The following is a 13,405-nucleotide window of genomic DNA, read 5'->3' on the forward strand; positions in this document are numbered from 1 at the left end:
GAAAAACTACAAGAAATATTTCAATTCATTTAAAAATAATCTTAGCCTACGATCAAGCGGTTTTTAAATTGATAAAATTTTTAAAGAAATACCATCTACAATAATCGTTCCCAATAAAAATTCAAAAGATGCTCAAGAATATATATTTTTAAGAATAAATTGAACTTTGTTTTTGTAAAACGTAAGTAAACCGCTACCTGATCCATTTTTTCTTAATTTGTAATATCTATTGTAATTTGGAATAGAAAATCATGCTTACGTGTATATATACTGCAGGACTCCAGGTAGAATTATTATATCAACGTCAGCTTTATTTAATTCTTACTCAGCCCAATATTTTTTTAATAAACTTATGTTAAGATAAAACATAGGTAAGAAGTTGTTTTATTTACCTTGAGTACATATACCTTTTCACCAGTGAATTAGATTATTACATATCTGGAAATTCACTTCATAAAAAAGTAAAAAAATTTGTAAACCATTTTATCAACAAACTTAACAATAAAAATAAAGACAAATACAGTAATAATAATGTTAACCCATCCACCGACTTGGGCTAGTGGTGAACGCTTCTTCCCAAATCAGCTGATTTGGAAGCCGAGAGTTCCAGCGTTCAAGTCCTAGTAAAGCCAGTTATCTTTACATGGATTTGAATGCTAGATCGTGGATACCGGTGCTCTTTGGTGGTTGGGTTTCAATTAACCACACGACTCAGGAATGGTCGAACTGAGACTGTACAAGACTACACTTCATTTACACTCATACATATCATCCTCTGAAGTATTATCCGAAACGTAATTACCGGAGGCTAAACAGGAAAAAGAAAGAAGTAATAATAATAATCTTATCTAATATGCAAATCTTCACAATAGTTACAAAAATAAATGAAATCAATTTACTTATACTCACTAAAACTTTTAACATTTATGAAATATAAAAACGTTTAGCCAGTATAAGCAAAACTTATCGCTAGCAATGAGTTGAGTGTTCCTGTCATTAGTAATTTTTCTGGTCTTAGTTTGAATGTTCCTAAACATTAGGTCTAAAAAATAATCACATTCTGTAACAAATTCTCTATCTTGCGTTTTTCATGTTTACTTTTTTTAATAGGTTTGTCTAGAGTTGTTTAGGGAAAAATATTGATCCATTTAGAACTGATATTATCAATATGTCTTCGTAATAAATTGAGTTTGGAATCATTTATTAAATCTTTATAGTAATCTGTCAGTACATAATTATCATTACGTCTTGTAATAAATTTATATATATATATATATATTTTACGTAAAGCGTAAATGTTAAAATTTGTTGTTTTAAAATATGCTGTGAATTAGAATTAAAAAATCATATATAAAAGCGATTACAAAACATCAAAAATATTATTTTCATAAATAATAAAATACGTTTTAACTCATCGATTTTGAGACGAACATTTAGAATTTTAGAGCAAAAGAAAATTACAGATATGGTTTCCTTAACACTTGGTCTAGCTTTACGCGACTTATCTATGATTCATATATCTAGATTTATTCATTTACCGAAATAAAATCTTTATATTAAAGTTCTATTTAATTATTGCCCTATAACTTGCTTAGAAGAAAATGAAAAAAGAATGATACTTGATTCACTTTAAGTGTTGTAAACAAACCGCTTGACGTAATAGACTGTCTCAAAAGTTACGCGTGCAAATTAAATTTTTTATGATTGATTTATGTTGGAGGTTTCATTTGGCGCCGGCTGAATCTAGCTGTTCACGAATTAATTACATGACATCTATATTTAAAGTTATATCACTGTTTACAAAAACACACGATAGATGATAAAATACATAAAATCTGTTAAGGACTAACAAATTGAGTCATTCTGTATATAACTCCACTAATACAATCTGCAGTAAAATTTCGTTGCTACAACCAACAACTAGGATAGTTTTTAAGCTGAACACAGTATATATAATATTATATATATATATATATATATATATATATATATGTATATATAAATAATAATCTACAATAGTAATGCGTAAAAAAAAAAATTAATAAAAGGAAAAAAAGTAGAATAAAATTAACAATTTTTGCCTTTAGTTCATGAATTGAAGAAAATTTTGACCACTGAAATTATGGAATGGAAAAAAAATAGGAAGTGATCATACCAAATAAAGACAACAGATGGAAGGGGAAGCTAAAGCCCAACGACCGCTTCCTAGGTATGAAAACTGCTACAACGTATTTCACCTATAACAAAATTGTAATTGACTGCTTTTTAATTACATGTGGAACGTTTAATTTCATGCTGTAACTTTCAGTAATTCCTTTTTGTACGGGTTATTGAAACTTAATCCTTATAATCAATTACCGTCTGTCCGACAATGAAAGTTGCGCGATGTAATCGTGTGTAATATTAATTGGGAGTATGAGCGGTCGATTCATAAACTATTATAAGGTGAAATACAGCGTATAGGTTCCAATAAAGGAGAAGTTGCATAAGAAAATTAAAAAAAATATATATTTAAAATATCCATTATTTTTTCTTAATCTTATGTATAACAAATCAATGTAATGTAATTTGGGTAGAATGTATGAAATATATTTCAAGTATATTTATATTTATATATATATATTTTTTTGTTTAATTACATTTAATTTTCTTTTGTAAATCTATTTGACCTAATTTACTAGGTTTAAGTGTACGTGTGGTTAATTCTATTGTCAGGAGTAAACTATTATGAAAGACAGCTTTTATAATTTGACTAAGATTTAGTGTTGACGTTTTATTTTATAATCTAATTAAAGCTAAAATTTAAGATGTGTAGCTGTATGAGGTTATTGAGTTATGTTTCTTTTTACTTTTATTTTGTAGTTTATTTTTATTTTTATAGTGCATGTTTATTAAATAAAATAAATGTTGGTAGAACATGCACAATTTCTCGCACTAAACTGTAACATGAGAATTCACAACTCTATTCTGCATATGGTTATGAAGCTAAAAAATAAAATTCGAATTTTGCAGCATTTCGTTATAGTTTTAGTAGCAGGCGCATACTTGATAATAGACGTAAAAGCATTCAAACTTACTTACATTATGGTATATATCGCGTTAAATGAATTTTCCAGCGAAAATAAAATTTTTGATTGATTACGTAAGTTTCTGTATATACTTCGTATATGTGGGAGAAAGATACATTTACTCGTATACTTCTTTATATGTCAATATTATTTCGTATATAATTTATCAGTTGAATTATTCGCTAGAAGGAAGTTTCATGACAAAAAAGTTGTATGCATGTATAAAAAAAGAAGAAACGTGTATCATTACCCAAACAAACGCTTTCATTTTTTTGTAAGTTTCATGCCACATTTTTTTAATATATTTCAATTGCAGATTCTCACAACTATCGTTTCAACATATTAGAATCAAACTTTAAAATTCTTTAAGTGTCTTTCTTTACATGATAGAAAAAATTATAAAAAAATTCATAAATTAATTTTGTCGATTATTAGGACTGTACATTCATCTTCTAGAGTATCTTCAGTTACTGGAATCATTATTCCCGTCCGTGAAATTTTCTTGAAATTTCATAAATCTGAATTCAGATTTAGATAGTATCATTATATAGTTTAACTGGAATATATATCTTATAGTGTTCTACTTTCCTAGTATTGCTAATTTATTTTTCGATTCAGGGTGCATCTTTAATATGCTGCCGTGTTCTATTTAAGAGTGTATGCAAATCTATAATGTTGTATGCTGCACCTATCTGGGATCATCGAATGAGATACAAAGTTATATGAATATTTTGTTGAGAGCCCAGAATCTCCTTTTTTTATCTGTGATTGGTTCCTATAGGTCTGTCTCGCAAGAGCAGGTCCTTCTTATTTCTGGTATTAAGTTTATTGATATTGTTGCGACTAAGGGTCAATTACGTTATGATGCCAAGAAGGCAGGCCAACTTACCTGTGGACGCATAAAGAATTTGACGATGGTTTCCATTTACGGTGATCAGGTGGACCGAATTTTCCGATGGCCGTTATACGCATGGTATTTTTCCTGATGCGAGAAATTTTCAGGTTGTTAGGTGCATTTCCCCTAATCAGTAGATTAGACAATTTCTTTCTGGACATGATGCTTTTCGAGATAGGTTGGCCAGATTTAGTTTGATTAATTTAGGCTTGTGTCCGAAGGGTAAGGCCATTGATGATGTGCGCCATAAACGTACAAAAGTAGTTAAGAGAGCTTGTGAGATTAATTCTTGTTTTGATCTGCAAGTTAATTGGAAAATCGAAAGGTAATAGAACATAGTTGTTGGCTTCTTGAGATTCTTAATCTTGTGGAGGATGGCTGAGAGGGTCTGATGCTGTTATGGATGTATAGATAGAATATTAACACGAGTGGATAAGGGCCCGCTGGGGTGATGACTTCGCCAAGATAGGCGTTTTGGCATCGAGCCCCGAATAGCTAAGGTAATAGCTGTTAAGTTGAGAATGGATGTGTGGAGAATTCTGTGATGGAGCTAGAAGGGTATAGGTATTGATCTCGCTCCCGAAAGCGGACCAGAGCAGAGAGAGATAGGGTATGTTTTCATTAGAAGCTTATTAAAAATTTGAGAATTCTTTTTCTTAAGTTTTAAGTAAATCAAAAGGCTTCGAGTAAATTGAACTGTAGGAAGAATTGTTCTTATTGCGATCATCACTCGTTTTATTTATATAAGGATAATATTTTTGGTGTTTAAAAAACTCAATCTAATGATTTGAATGCAAAGTCTAATGGAAGTTAGATATGGGAATGAATAGTTTTTATGTGAAACTTTCGGTGTAAAAGGAAGACACGGGAATCGTACTTCCGCGAATCGATTAATCTGATGGTTATGGGTTTTAAGTTGTAGATGGTCATGGTTAGAAGAAGCCATACGAAGGCGATAATAAATAGTGTAAATACCCTGATGAAAATCGCATCTTGGAATAGTGGATCACTATTCCCTATTCCATCACTGTGATAACACTGTGATGAGTTATCAGGTTTGAAGGGTCTAAAAGACAATCTCCGGTAAGGCCCATCAGGATTAGGAACGAAGGGAGTGGTGCGGAAACCGGGATCGTCTTCTCTTACGGGGGGTTAGGGTGAAATTATTGATCTTATCAGGCTACTATGAAATGTTGCAATTTCAATATTAACAAATGTTGTCTTCCTAATGAATCATCGTGAATGAACTGGCAACAAATTTTTGCTCTTCTATTCACAATGTGGACAAACTGGTTAGTTTTCTGAAGTATTTGAAAAGAATATGGGGATTTTTATGGATCTATCATCCCTGGAAGATAAGTAGATGAAATATTCACGGCGTAATTCAAAAAAAGAAAAAAAACGTCGGGAATTTAATGATATTAACATCAGAAATGTTACATATCCATAACCCTAGCTTTTCTAACAATATTTATCACAAAATACATTGACCTAGTTTCTTGAAATGAGAAAAATTCTTAACACAAATTTAGTTTTGTGTTATAATTATATCTTAGATTAAAAACGATTTAAAATTGATTCCTTAAATAATCAAGAATGAAATAATACTATACAATATGAATAGTTTTGTTATTGATTTACAGCTTATTTTGATAGTTTATTGAAGATGTAAGTAAAACGTTTTTGGACCTTATCAGGCAGCAAAATATAATACGTTATAATGCATAAAATATGAAAAATTTCATCATTTAATCAATCTTATGAATGTCAGACAATGCTAAATATCAAAGAGTATTTGTTCTGAACATCATAAATGAATACTGATATAGATTAAATTTCTTACAATAAATTGTGCGATATTGAAATTCAAATATTCCAGTAAATATCTGATAAACTGAAAAAAAATTCAACGGTAAGGTGTTATTGATCACGGAATCAAAATATTCTCCAAATACGAAAAAAAAAACAGTTGCATCTGACATTCTATACAATTACCTGATTTTAAATATATGAGTCACAGTGTAATTTATTTCTTATAAAATTAATGAAATAATTACTTCAGTGCTGAAAATATGCATAATTTGAAATAACCTATTGTAATATCCTATAATTAAATTCTGGAACAAAAATAATTAGATAAGTACGTAATTTTATATAAATTGTATTAACTTGCTACAGCGGCATATAACAAATACCAGAATATTTCCATACCTCAAACATTTTCTAATGAAAATGTTATATTTAAAATAACAATTATTTTAATTAATTGTTACAATACTTTCTGAGAATATCTGTTAAATCTTCCTGAGAATCTATTAATGTATAAAGATAATATTAGGTATACAGATATAAACTGTTTCTGTTACTTGCAAATTTATTTTTGTAAAACTAAAATTTGTAATACAGAATCGTTTATAAACTGTAAAATTATATTGTTTATATATTATTACTTAATAACAATACATATTATTAATAAAAAAAAATTCTAAAATTATTATATGTATTAAATGTTAATTATTTTCTTCGTTAGAAAACCCCAAAGATATATGTATTTTTTTTCAAAAAACTATATTGAATTAAAACCTTTTTCCTATTACATAAATTGTTCTGATTCCATCATAATTACATACATCTCTCACCTTAAACTGTATATCATAGCAAACTGTGAATTATTATTACTAGATACATTTTTCTTCCTCTTCGTATATATTAATACTAAAGGATAACAATTAAATTATTATTCTAATTCCTAGGAAGCAACTTCGCATACATCAGTACCCTGGGATAAACATATTTGGCAGTGAGAACGTCTTTAACCGTTTGAAAAGAACTTACTGATACAAACGGAGAACGGAAGAAAAGTATAAATAAAAAAACTCAAAACGTTGGTATTCTTGTAATCACTGCGGCCTTAAAGAGAAGTGTTTAAAAATAAGGATGATTTTTTTATTTTCTGCCCATGCTAGCATTGTAACTCTAACGTAAGTAGTTAACGCGTTTCGGGGTTTCTCAAAACTACTTTTAGCACCCAACTGCTACTCTTCTCAGAGTGCTAAATCAGCACGGGTGGTATCCTAACAGAGGCCAAACCGATGACTGTGATTTGCTATCAGGTTTAGAGGGTCTAAAAGACGATCTTCAGTAAAGCCCATCAAATCTCATTATTGAACTAACGTTTTTGGTGGAAATTTAAATTTGCGTGAACTTTCCATCACTTTTGAAAGAGGATGGATTTATAAGAAATAGATTTATTTTATAAATTATTTTTATTCCAGTTAGTATTGATTAGACAATTATTTTTTTTCTTTTATTCTATAACTATGTATTGATACTATTATTTCCCTTTTAAATTAATACTTTTTGGTGATTATTTATATGCTTTTTTAATAAAATTTTCGGTACAAAAATCTTATTTTTAATGTTACTATTATCCTTTTAAATAAAACTGTTAAAATATACAATGTATTAGTTCATTATGTGTTTAAAACATAAATAGTACAGTTACTTTACTTGTTTCACAGATCTATTCCAAAACGTTCAGAGGAATTTACGTAAAGACTAATTTTCAGGTCATAAACAAGTCAGATGATAGATGAAATCAGATGAAAATAAGCTGTAAATTAACCAAACTAATAAAAAAGTAAAATTAAAATAATTCTAAATCAATTACTGATATACGTAATAAATGGGTGAAAATTAATTTTATACACGTTCTGAGGTATGAGGATACAAATATATCATTCATATAAAATTTTGTGATTCAAAAATCTCCAAAACTACTTGATCAGTTTCATTGAAATTTAGATTATGCTGTAGAAGTGCATCTGAAGTTGTGCATGTTAAAATTTGATGAAGAGTAGTTGAGTCGTTCTTCAATTACGCTCACTTTAAGGTTGACAACGGACGACATAACCTCAATTTGAGGTTATGTAGACTTAGTATTGGGTGTATTTTTCATATCTGCTTATGTTGTGAGTCACAGTGTAAATGAAATTAAACTTGATGTTTGTGTACAGGACTCGTTAATCGATCAACGATGTGCATTGTACTCTGAAAATCAGTGTGCTTTTAACTATGAAAAAGTGAAGAAATCGGAAACGAGAAATCAGACTTCGAACGAAAAACTGTGCAAGAATTTATTTTTCATCAACCAATTTATGTTACATAAAATCTTTTTTCAAATGACTTTTCGCTCATAGTACTTCATTAAATAACTTTTTTATTAACCAAACAATAAATAATTTTATTATGAACAAAATGATGTATCATTTGTTAAAATAATCTCAAAACAACAACCAAATTATCACGGAGAACATTCATAAGTTACATTAAATTATGAAAAAAAAAATTAAGCTCTTTCATTTCTCTTTATCAAGATTGATTGTAGTGAGTTACAAACCTAAACGGATAAATTGCATTTTGAATCTCAGTCTATATTATTCTCAGACTGACCAATTAAATATCTCTTCTTTATTATATACTGTAAAGAAAAAAATATATTTTTAATAAATGTAAAAGTTTTTTATATGGGATGTAAAAGTTACTAAACAAAAATTCCTATTATATATTTTTAAATTGATATTTATATTTTATGCATTGTAATATCCATACATAATATTACATTTTCAGACGCAGAGGATGCTGAAGTGGACAGTGGGGCATAGGGATAGTGGAAGTAATGGAGGTTGTTGTAGAGCAGCACTCAAATTGTCCCGAAGGAGTAACAAAGATAAAGAGAATACTGCATGCCCCCAGTCCCAGACCCAGTTACATTCTGCTACCGTCCAGGTACGATAAAGTTACTACATTAACTCTTTAGTTATACATTAAGTGTCATTTACAGCAACCTTTTTTTTCTTTAAAACACTTCTATTGTGGAATATAATTCTTGAAAAAAAAAACATGATTATAGTTTTTCATTAATGGATAATATTAACAGTTTATAAAAATATTAAATGAAATGTTTAAAGGAAGTTTTATAATTTATTTTTTGTGCTAAGCATATTTGCAATGCTACTAATTTTTATGTTAATCTTTGAATTTGTATCTCATCAAAGGATTAATGAGGCATTCTATTATTTTTTTATAGATCTTTGTATTTAAATTATTTATATTTAATTTATTAATAATCATGTATTATGACTAAATTACGACAGTATAAGATTATTTCTTTACCAACTATCAGCATAAATTTGATATACATGTCAAGAAATCTATGGAATATACAACAAATTTCGATGTAGTTAGTGTTCGTAGTATTTCAGTTTCTTGGAAAAAGTCGACCAAAATAGTTTTTTTTTATAACTCGAAATTATAAACATGTTGTAAATCCATAAAAATGTCTTAAGCATAAAAAAGAAATATTTTTCTTTTAAATATTCCTATTTTTTATATAACCAGAAATAAACAAAAATCAATGTTACTTCTATTGCAAGAGAATTTCAATTCCTTTAAAAACAATTGAAAATTCACTGTTGAAATAATACAATATTTATGGGATAGCACTCAAATATTCAGTTTTATAATACCTTATCGGTCAGTAAAAAACACTAAATGCTCAGTTTTTATTTATAAGTTGCACAGTATTTTTAAAAAAATTACACTGAAAAATATTACAACGCATGGTATCAAATTGAATAGGCGTAGTAAAAAACGTAATTTTTTTTAGTAAGAAAATGAATTTTGTACGATATCAACATAACCTTTTTTTTCTGTTTAATCTCCGGGACTACTGTTTGGTATTTCTTCAGAGAATGGGATGAATGATTTTTAGCGTGGGAAAATGCCATTCCTGACCGGGATTCGAACCCGGGACCTCCGGATGAAAGGCCAAGACGCTACCACTCGCGCCACGGAGGCTGACATATCAACATAACCTTTTTTTTCTCTCTCTACTCCTCTGGGCCGGTATACTGGTTGGTATTTCGCCACCCAGGGGAGTATCTGATTACTCTAACCGGCCTTCCCACCAACAGGCTATATATCGGCATCCTAGGTCGGCCCACCGGTCAGCTGTTTTGAGAGTTTCTTTATTTTTAATGCCCTTTTTGACACCACCATGTCGTCATACCATGTATGTCGTGGCGAGGTGTCGGGTCTTTTGTTTTAATTTCCTACTTCTATACTCCCTTGGAGTCCTCAGCGGTTTATCGAGACCGACACACCTCAGCATGTCGATTCTCACCGCTGAGGCTGTCCTCCCTTCCCTAATCTCATACTAAAAACCAAGAGTCCTTTCATCGGCGTTCTTCTGTTTTAACACTTTCCTTACGAATTCCGCCACACTTTTCCATTGTAACTCGTCGCTTAGCATGTATCTTAATATCTCAGGTGAGCTTTTACCCGCTATACCTAGTGTCTCTATAAGTTGTCCACTTCTGGCAATCCAAAAACGTATGCTCCACGTCATCCAGTTCCTCACAGTACATGCATGTGGGCTCTGCACGTCTACCCACCTTGTGTAGATAACTATTAAAATTACTATGTCCTGTGAGGAACTGGGTCATGAAATAATCGGCCTCTCCATGCCGTCTTTCTATCCACATTTTTAAATCTTGTAATAGCATTTTCGTCCACCTGGCCACTCCATCTTCTATCCATCTCTCCTGCCATCGGTTTATTATCCCGCTTCTGACCTCTTATTCACCCTGTCCTTGTGCTCTCTCGACACGATACCGTGCTATTAAATCGATTAGAGGCACATTAGCCAGCACACACAATGCATCATAAGATGCAGTCCTATACGCAGCAACGACTCCCAGCAATAGTCTTCTGTGTGTCCTCACAAGCCTCTCATGATTTTTCCTGATTCTAAGTGAGGGCCACCAAACGGGCACCGCATACATCAGTGAGGACACCACAGTTGATGCTATAAGTTTTCGCTTTGATGTTCTAGGGGCTCTTTGCGAGGACATGATTACATTAAGGTTCTTTATCATGTCCTCCGCTTTCTGACATATACTGTATATGTGCTCTATATATCTACAGTTTTTCTGAAATGTAATACCTAGATATTTCAGGCACCGCACCTCTTCGATCGTGTTTCTATTAATTTGGATATGAGGTGGATCCAGGACTCTTCTTCCTGTGAATGTGATATACTTGAATTTGTCAACAGATAACGCAAGCCCCCTAGAGTTCAACCACTCGATTATTGTCTGCGTTGCTGCATTGGCCCTCTCCTGTACCTTCATGACCGATTTACCCTGCACAAGGACTGCGAGGTCATCCCCATAGGTAATCACTTGTACACCATTCGGGTACTCAAGCTGCAGAACTCCGTCAAACGCTGTTATCCATAAGAGTGGCCCAAGTACTGATCCCTGCGGAACTCCACCATGCATGTAAAACTGCACTTCTTCCTCCTAGGCGTCAACCATTTTCTTTCTGTGAGATATCCCTCTACTTGCTTGCATAAAAACGGACTTATTCCTTTTCCGATCATAGCATTATTAATATGTTGCCAGCTTATGGAACCGAATGCATTCTTTACATCAAGGAATATTAACAGAGGGATACCCCTCGTGCGCCAGGTTCCACTCCTAACCTCATTGGCCCAGTTGGAAACTCCATGTTTCCCTCGTGTGTTTGTTTTTTAGGCCAAAAAAAACACCCTTGCCTCCTTCCAACATCTGGGAAAGGTCCTATTTATCAATCCGTAACTGGCCACTTCTAACATTTCCCTACGAGCTTTTTTGATCAAACCCTTGATCAACGCCGCAGGGTTCTTGTCTGGACCAGGACTCTTCTTAATGGCTAAACTATTCGCCGCTCTCTGCAGCTCTACTATTTGTGAATCGTCTGCTTTCACATTTTGTTTGTCTGTTTTCTTCAACCTCTACACAGGGGAACAGCTTGGCTATTTGATGCTCTGCATTTGCCTTTGAAAGGACAGGCAGACGCCTACCAAATTTCTTTCTTACAATCTTATACGCCTGACCCCAGGGATCACTGTCCAGCTCTTCACAGAGTCTTCCAGTGATCCCTTTTTTCTCTCTTGATGGCCTTATTTAGGGATCGTCTTGCTTCTACGTATCTTAGTGCCATTTCTTGATAGCCTTGGCTTCCTGATTTTTTGAGCCTTTGTTTTTTCCTCCTTAGGATCTGCAGCTTTTGCCTCTTGTTCTCTATCTCCGCTGTCCACCAGTAAACTGTGTGCTTCCTCGTGCTATTTGGTGCCTTCCTTTCGATCTCCTGTTTGATTATATTGGACAAAGCTTCCGGCGTTTGTTGTTCTGTTGCCGCTAGTCTTGTGGCTGTTCTATTTATAATTTCATTTAGTTTATCTGTTGTGAACCGTGGTAAGGGGCATCCGATCTCTATTCTGAAAATCTACATTATTCAAACTCAGAATTGTGGCATAGCGGTCGCTTGCAATATCATCAGGTAGAACCCTCCAGTATCACTGTTCTCTCCTCCACCTGTTGTCTAATATTGTCAAATCTAATACCGACGTATGTCCTCTGGCCTCAAACGTGGGTGTAGTGTCGTTAATACAGTGACACCCAACAGTCCCCAGTAGATCAGCCAATATGTCTCCCCTTCTGTTTGTATATTGACTGCCGGCAACCACCATTTTGCTGTTAAAGTCGCCCAACATTATGATTCTCTTATCTGAATCATTGACAACACTCTGTAATATGTCTATAAATCCTGTGAATTGTCTGTGTTCAACGTTGGGCGACACATATGCACCCACGATCAAGGCCAAATATGTCTCCACGAACACTATGCCTTTGCCCCTGAATTTGAGCCTCCATGCTATTTTGCCGCTTATATCCATGAAGGCAACATCCCCATCCGTGTCCGCGGTCCATCCTGTTCGTGCAGCCACGTACATATTAGGCTCTGTGACCACGAGGAAGTCCATACTTTTCTCTCCGACCAGTTTACTGACCAGGCCGTGTGAGAGAGAACTTCTGTTAACGTTAGCCAAGAGCGCTTTAAGCATTTATACTCTTGTTACACTGCCAGGTCCTGTACGACGTTCCTTGTAAAATGTATCTGTTCAAAAAACAGGTGGAAAAAATTGGCGGGTGGGGGGGTTACAAGGTGATAGTAAAGACTATGGTTGGGATATAAGTATTGGAATTTTTGAAATAGGATATTTATGAACGGAGATACTGCAGACAGTTTAGACCCCTTATAACTCGCTTAGGACTTAGAATATTTTTCTCTTCGTGAGATTTTAAGCTGAAATATTCTAAGTCCTTGTTTATTTTGAGTATCGATGACGTTCTAGCAAGCTAAAGCTTGTCAGTTTGACTTGGAAACATTTCGTTAAATGCTGTATAATACTATATAATGTATAACCTCAAATAAATTTATTTTATGTAATATATTTATAATTACTTAATTGCACTAATCCAGTCAGTTATTAGTATAATACCAACTACCGTCTTCCGGCACTGATGAAAAAACACCAAAACTAACACTTTTTAAT

At 32.6% G+C, this 13,405-nt stretch overlaps 1 protein-coding gene across 1 annotated transcript in view; it reads left to right on the forward strand.

Annotated features, from left to right (window-relative positions):
- Positions 1-8,601: 8,601 nt before the first annotated feature.
- The window catches only part of PsGEF (Protostome-specific GEF), a 239,421-nt gene continuing 234,617 nt past the window's right edge, over positions 8,602-13,405 (forward strand). The window contains exon 1 of the mRNA XM_075371997.1: positions 8,602-8,751. Within this exon, the coding sequence (XP_075228112.1) occupies positions 8,602-8,751 (150 nt within the window). The remainder of the gene's footprint in view (positions 8,752-13,405) is intronic.

Source organism: Lycorma delicatula, chromosome 7 (genome assembly GCF_047948215.1).
Source record: "Lycorma delicatula isolate Av1 chromosome 7, ASM4794821v1, whole genome shotgun sequence".
NCBI lineage: Eukaryota > Metazoa > Arthropoda > Insecta > Hemiptera > Fulgoridae > Lycorma > Lycorma delicatula.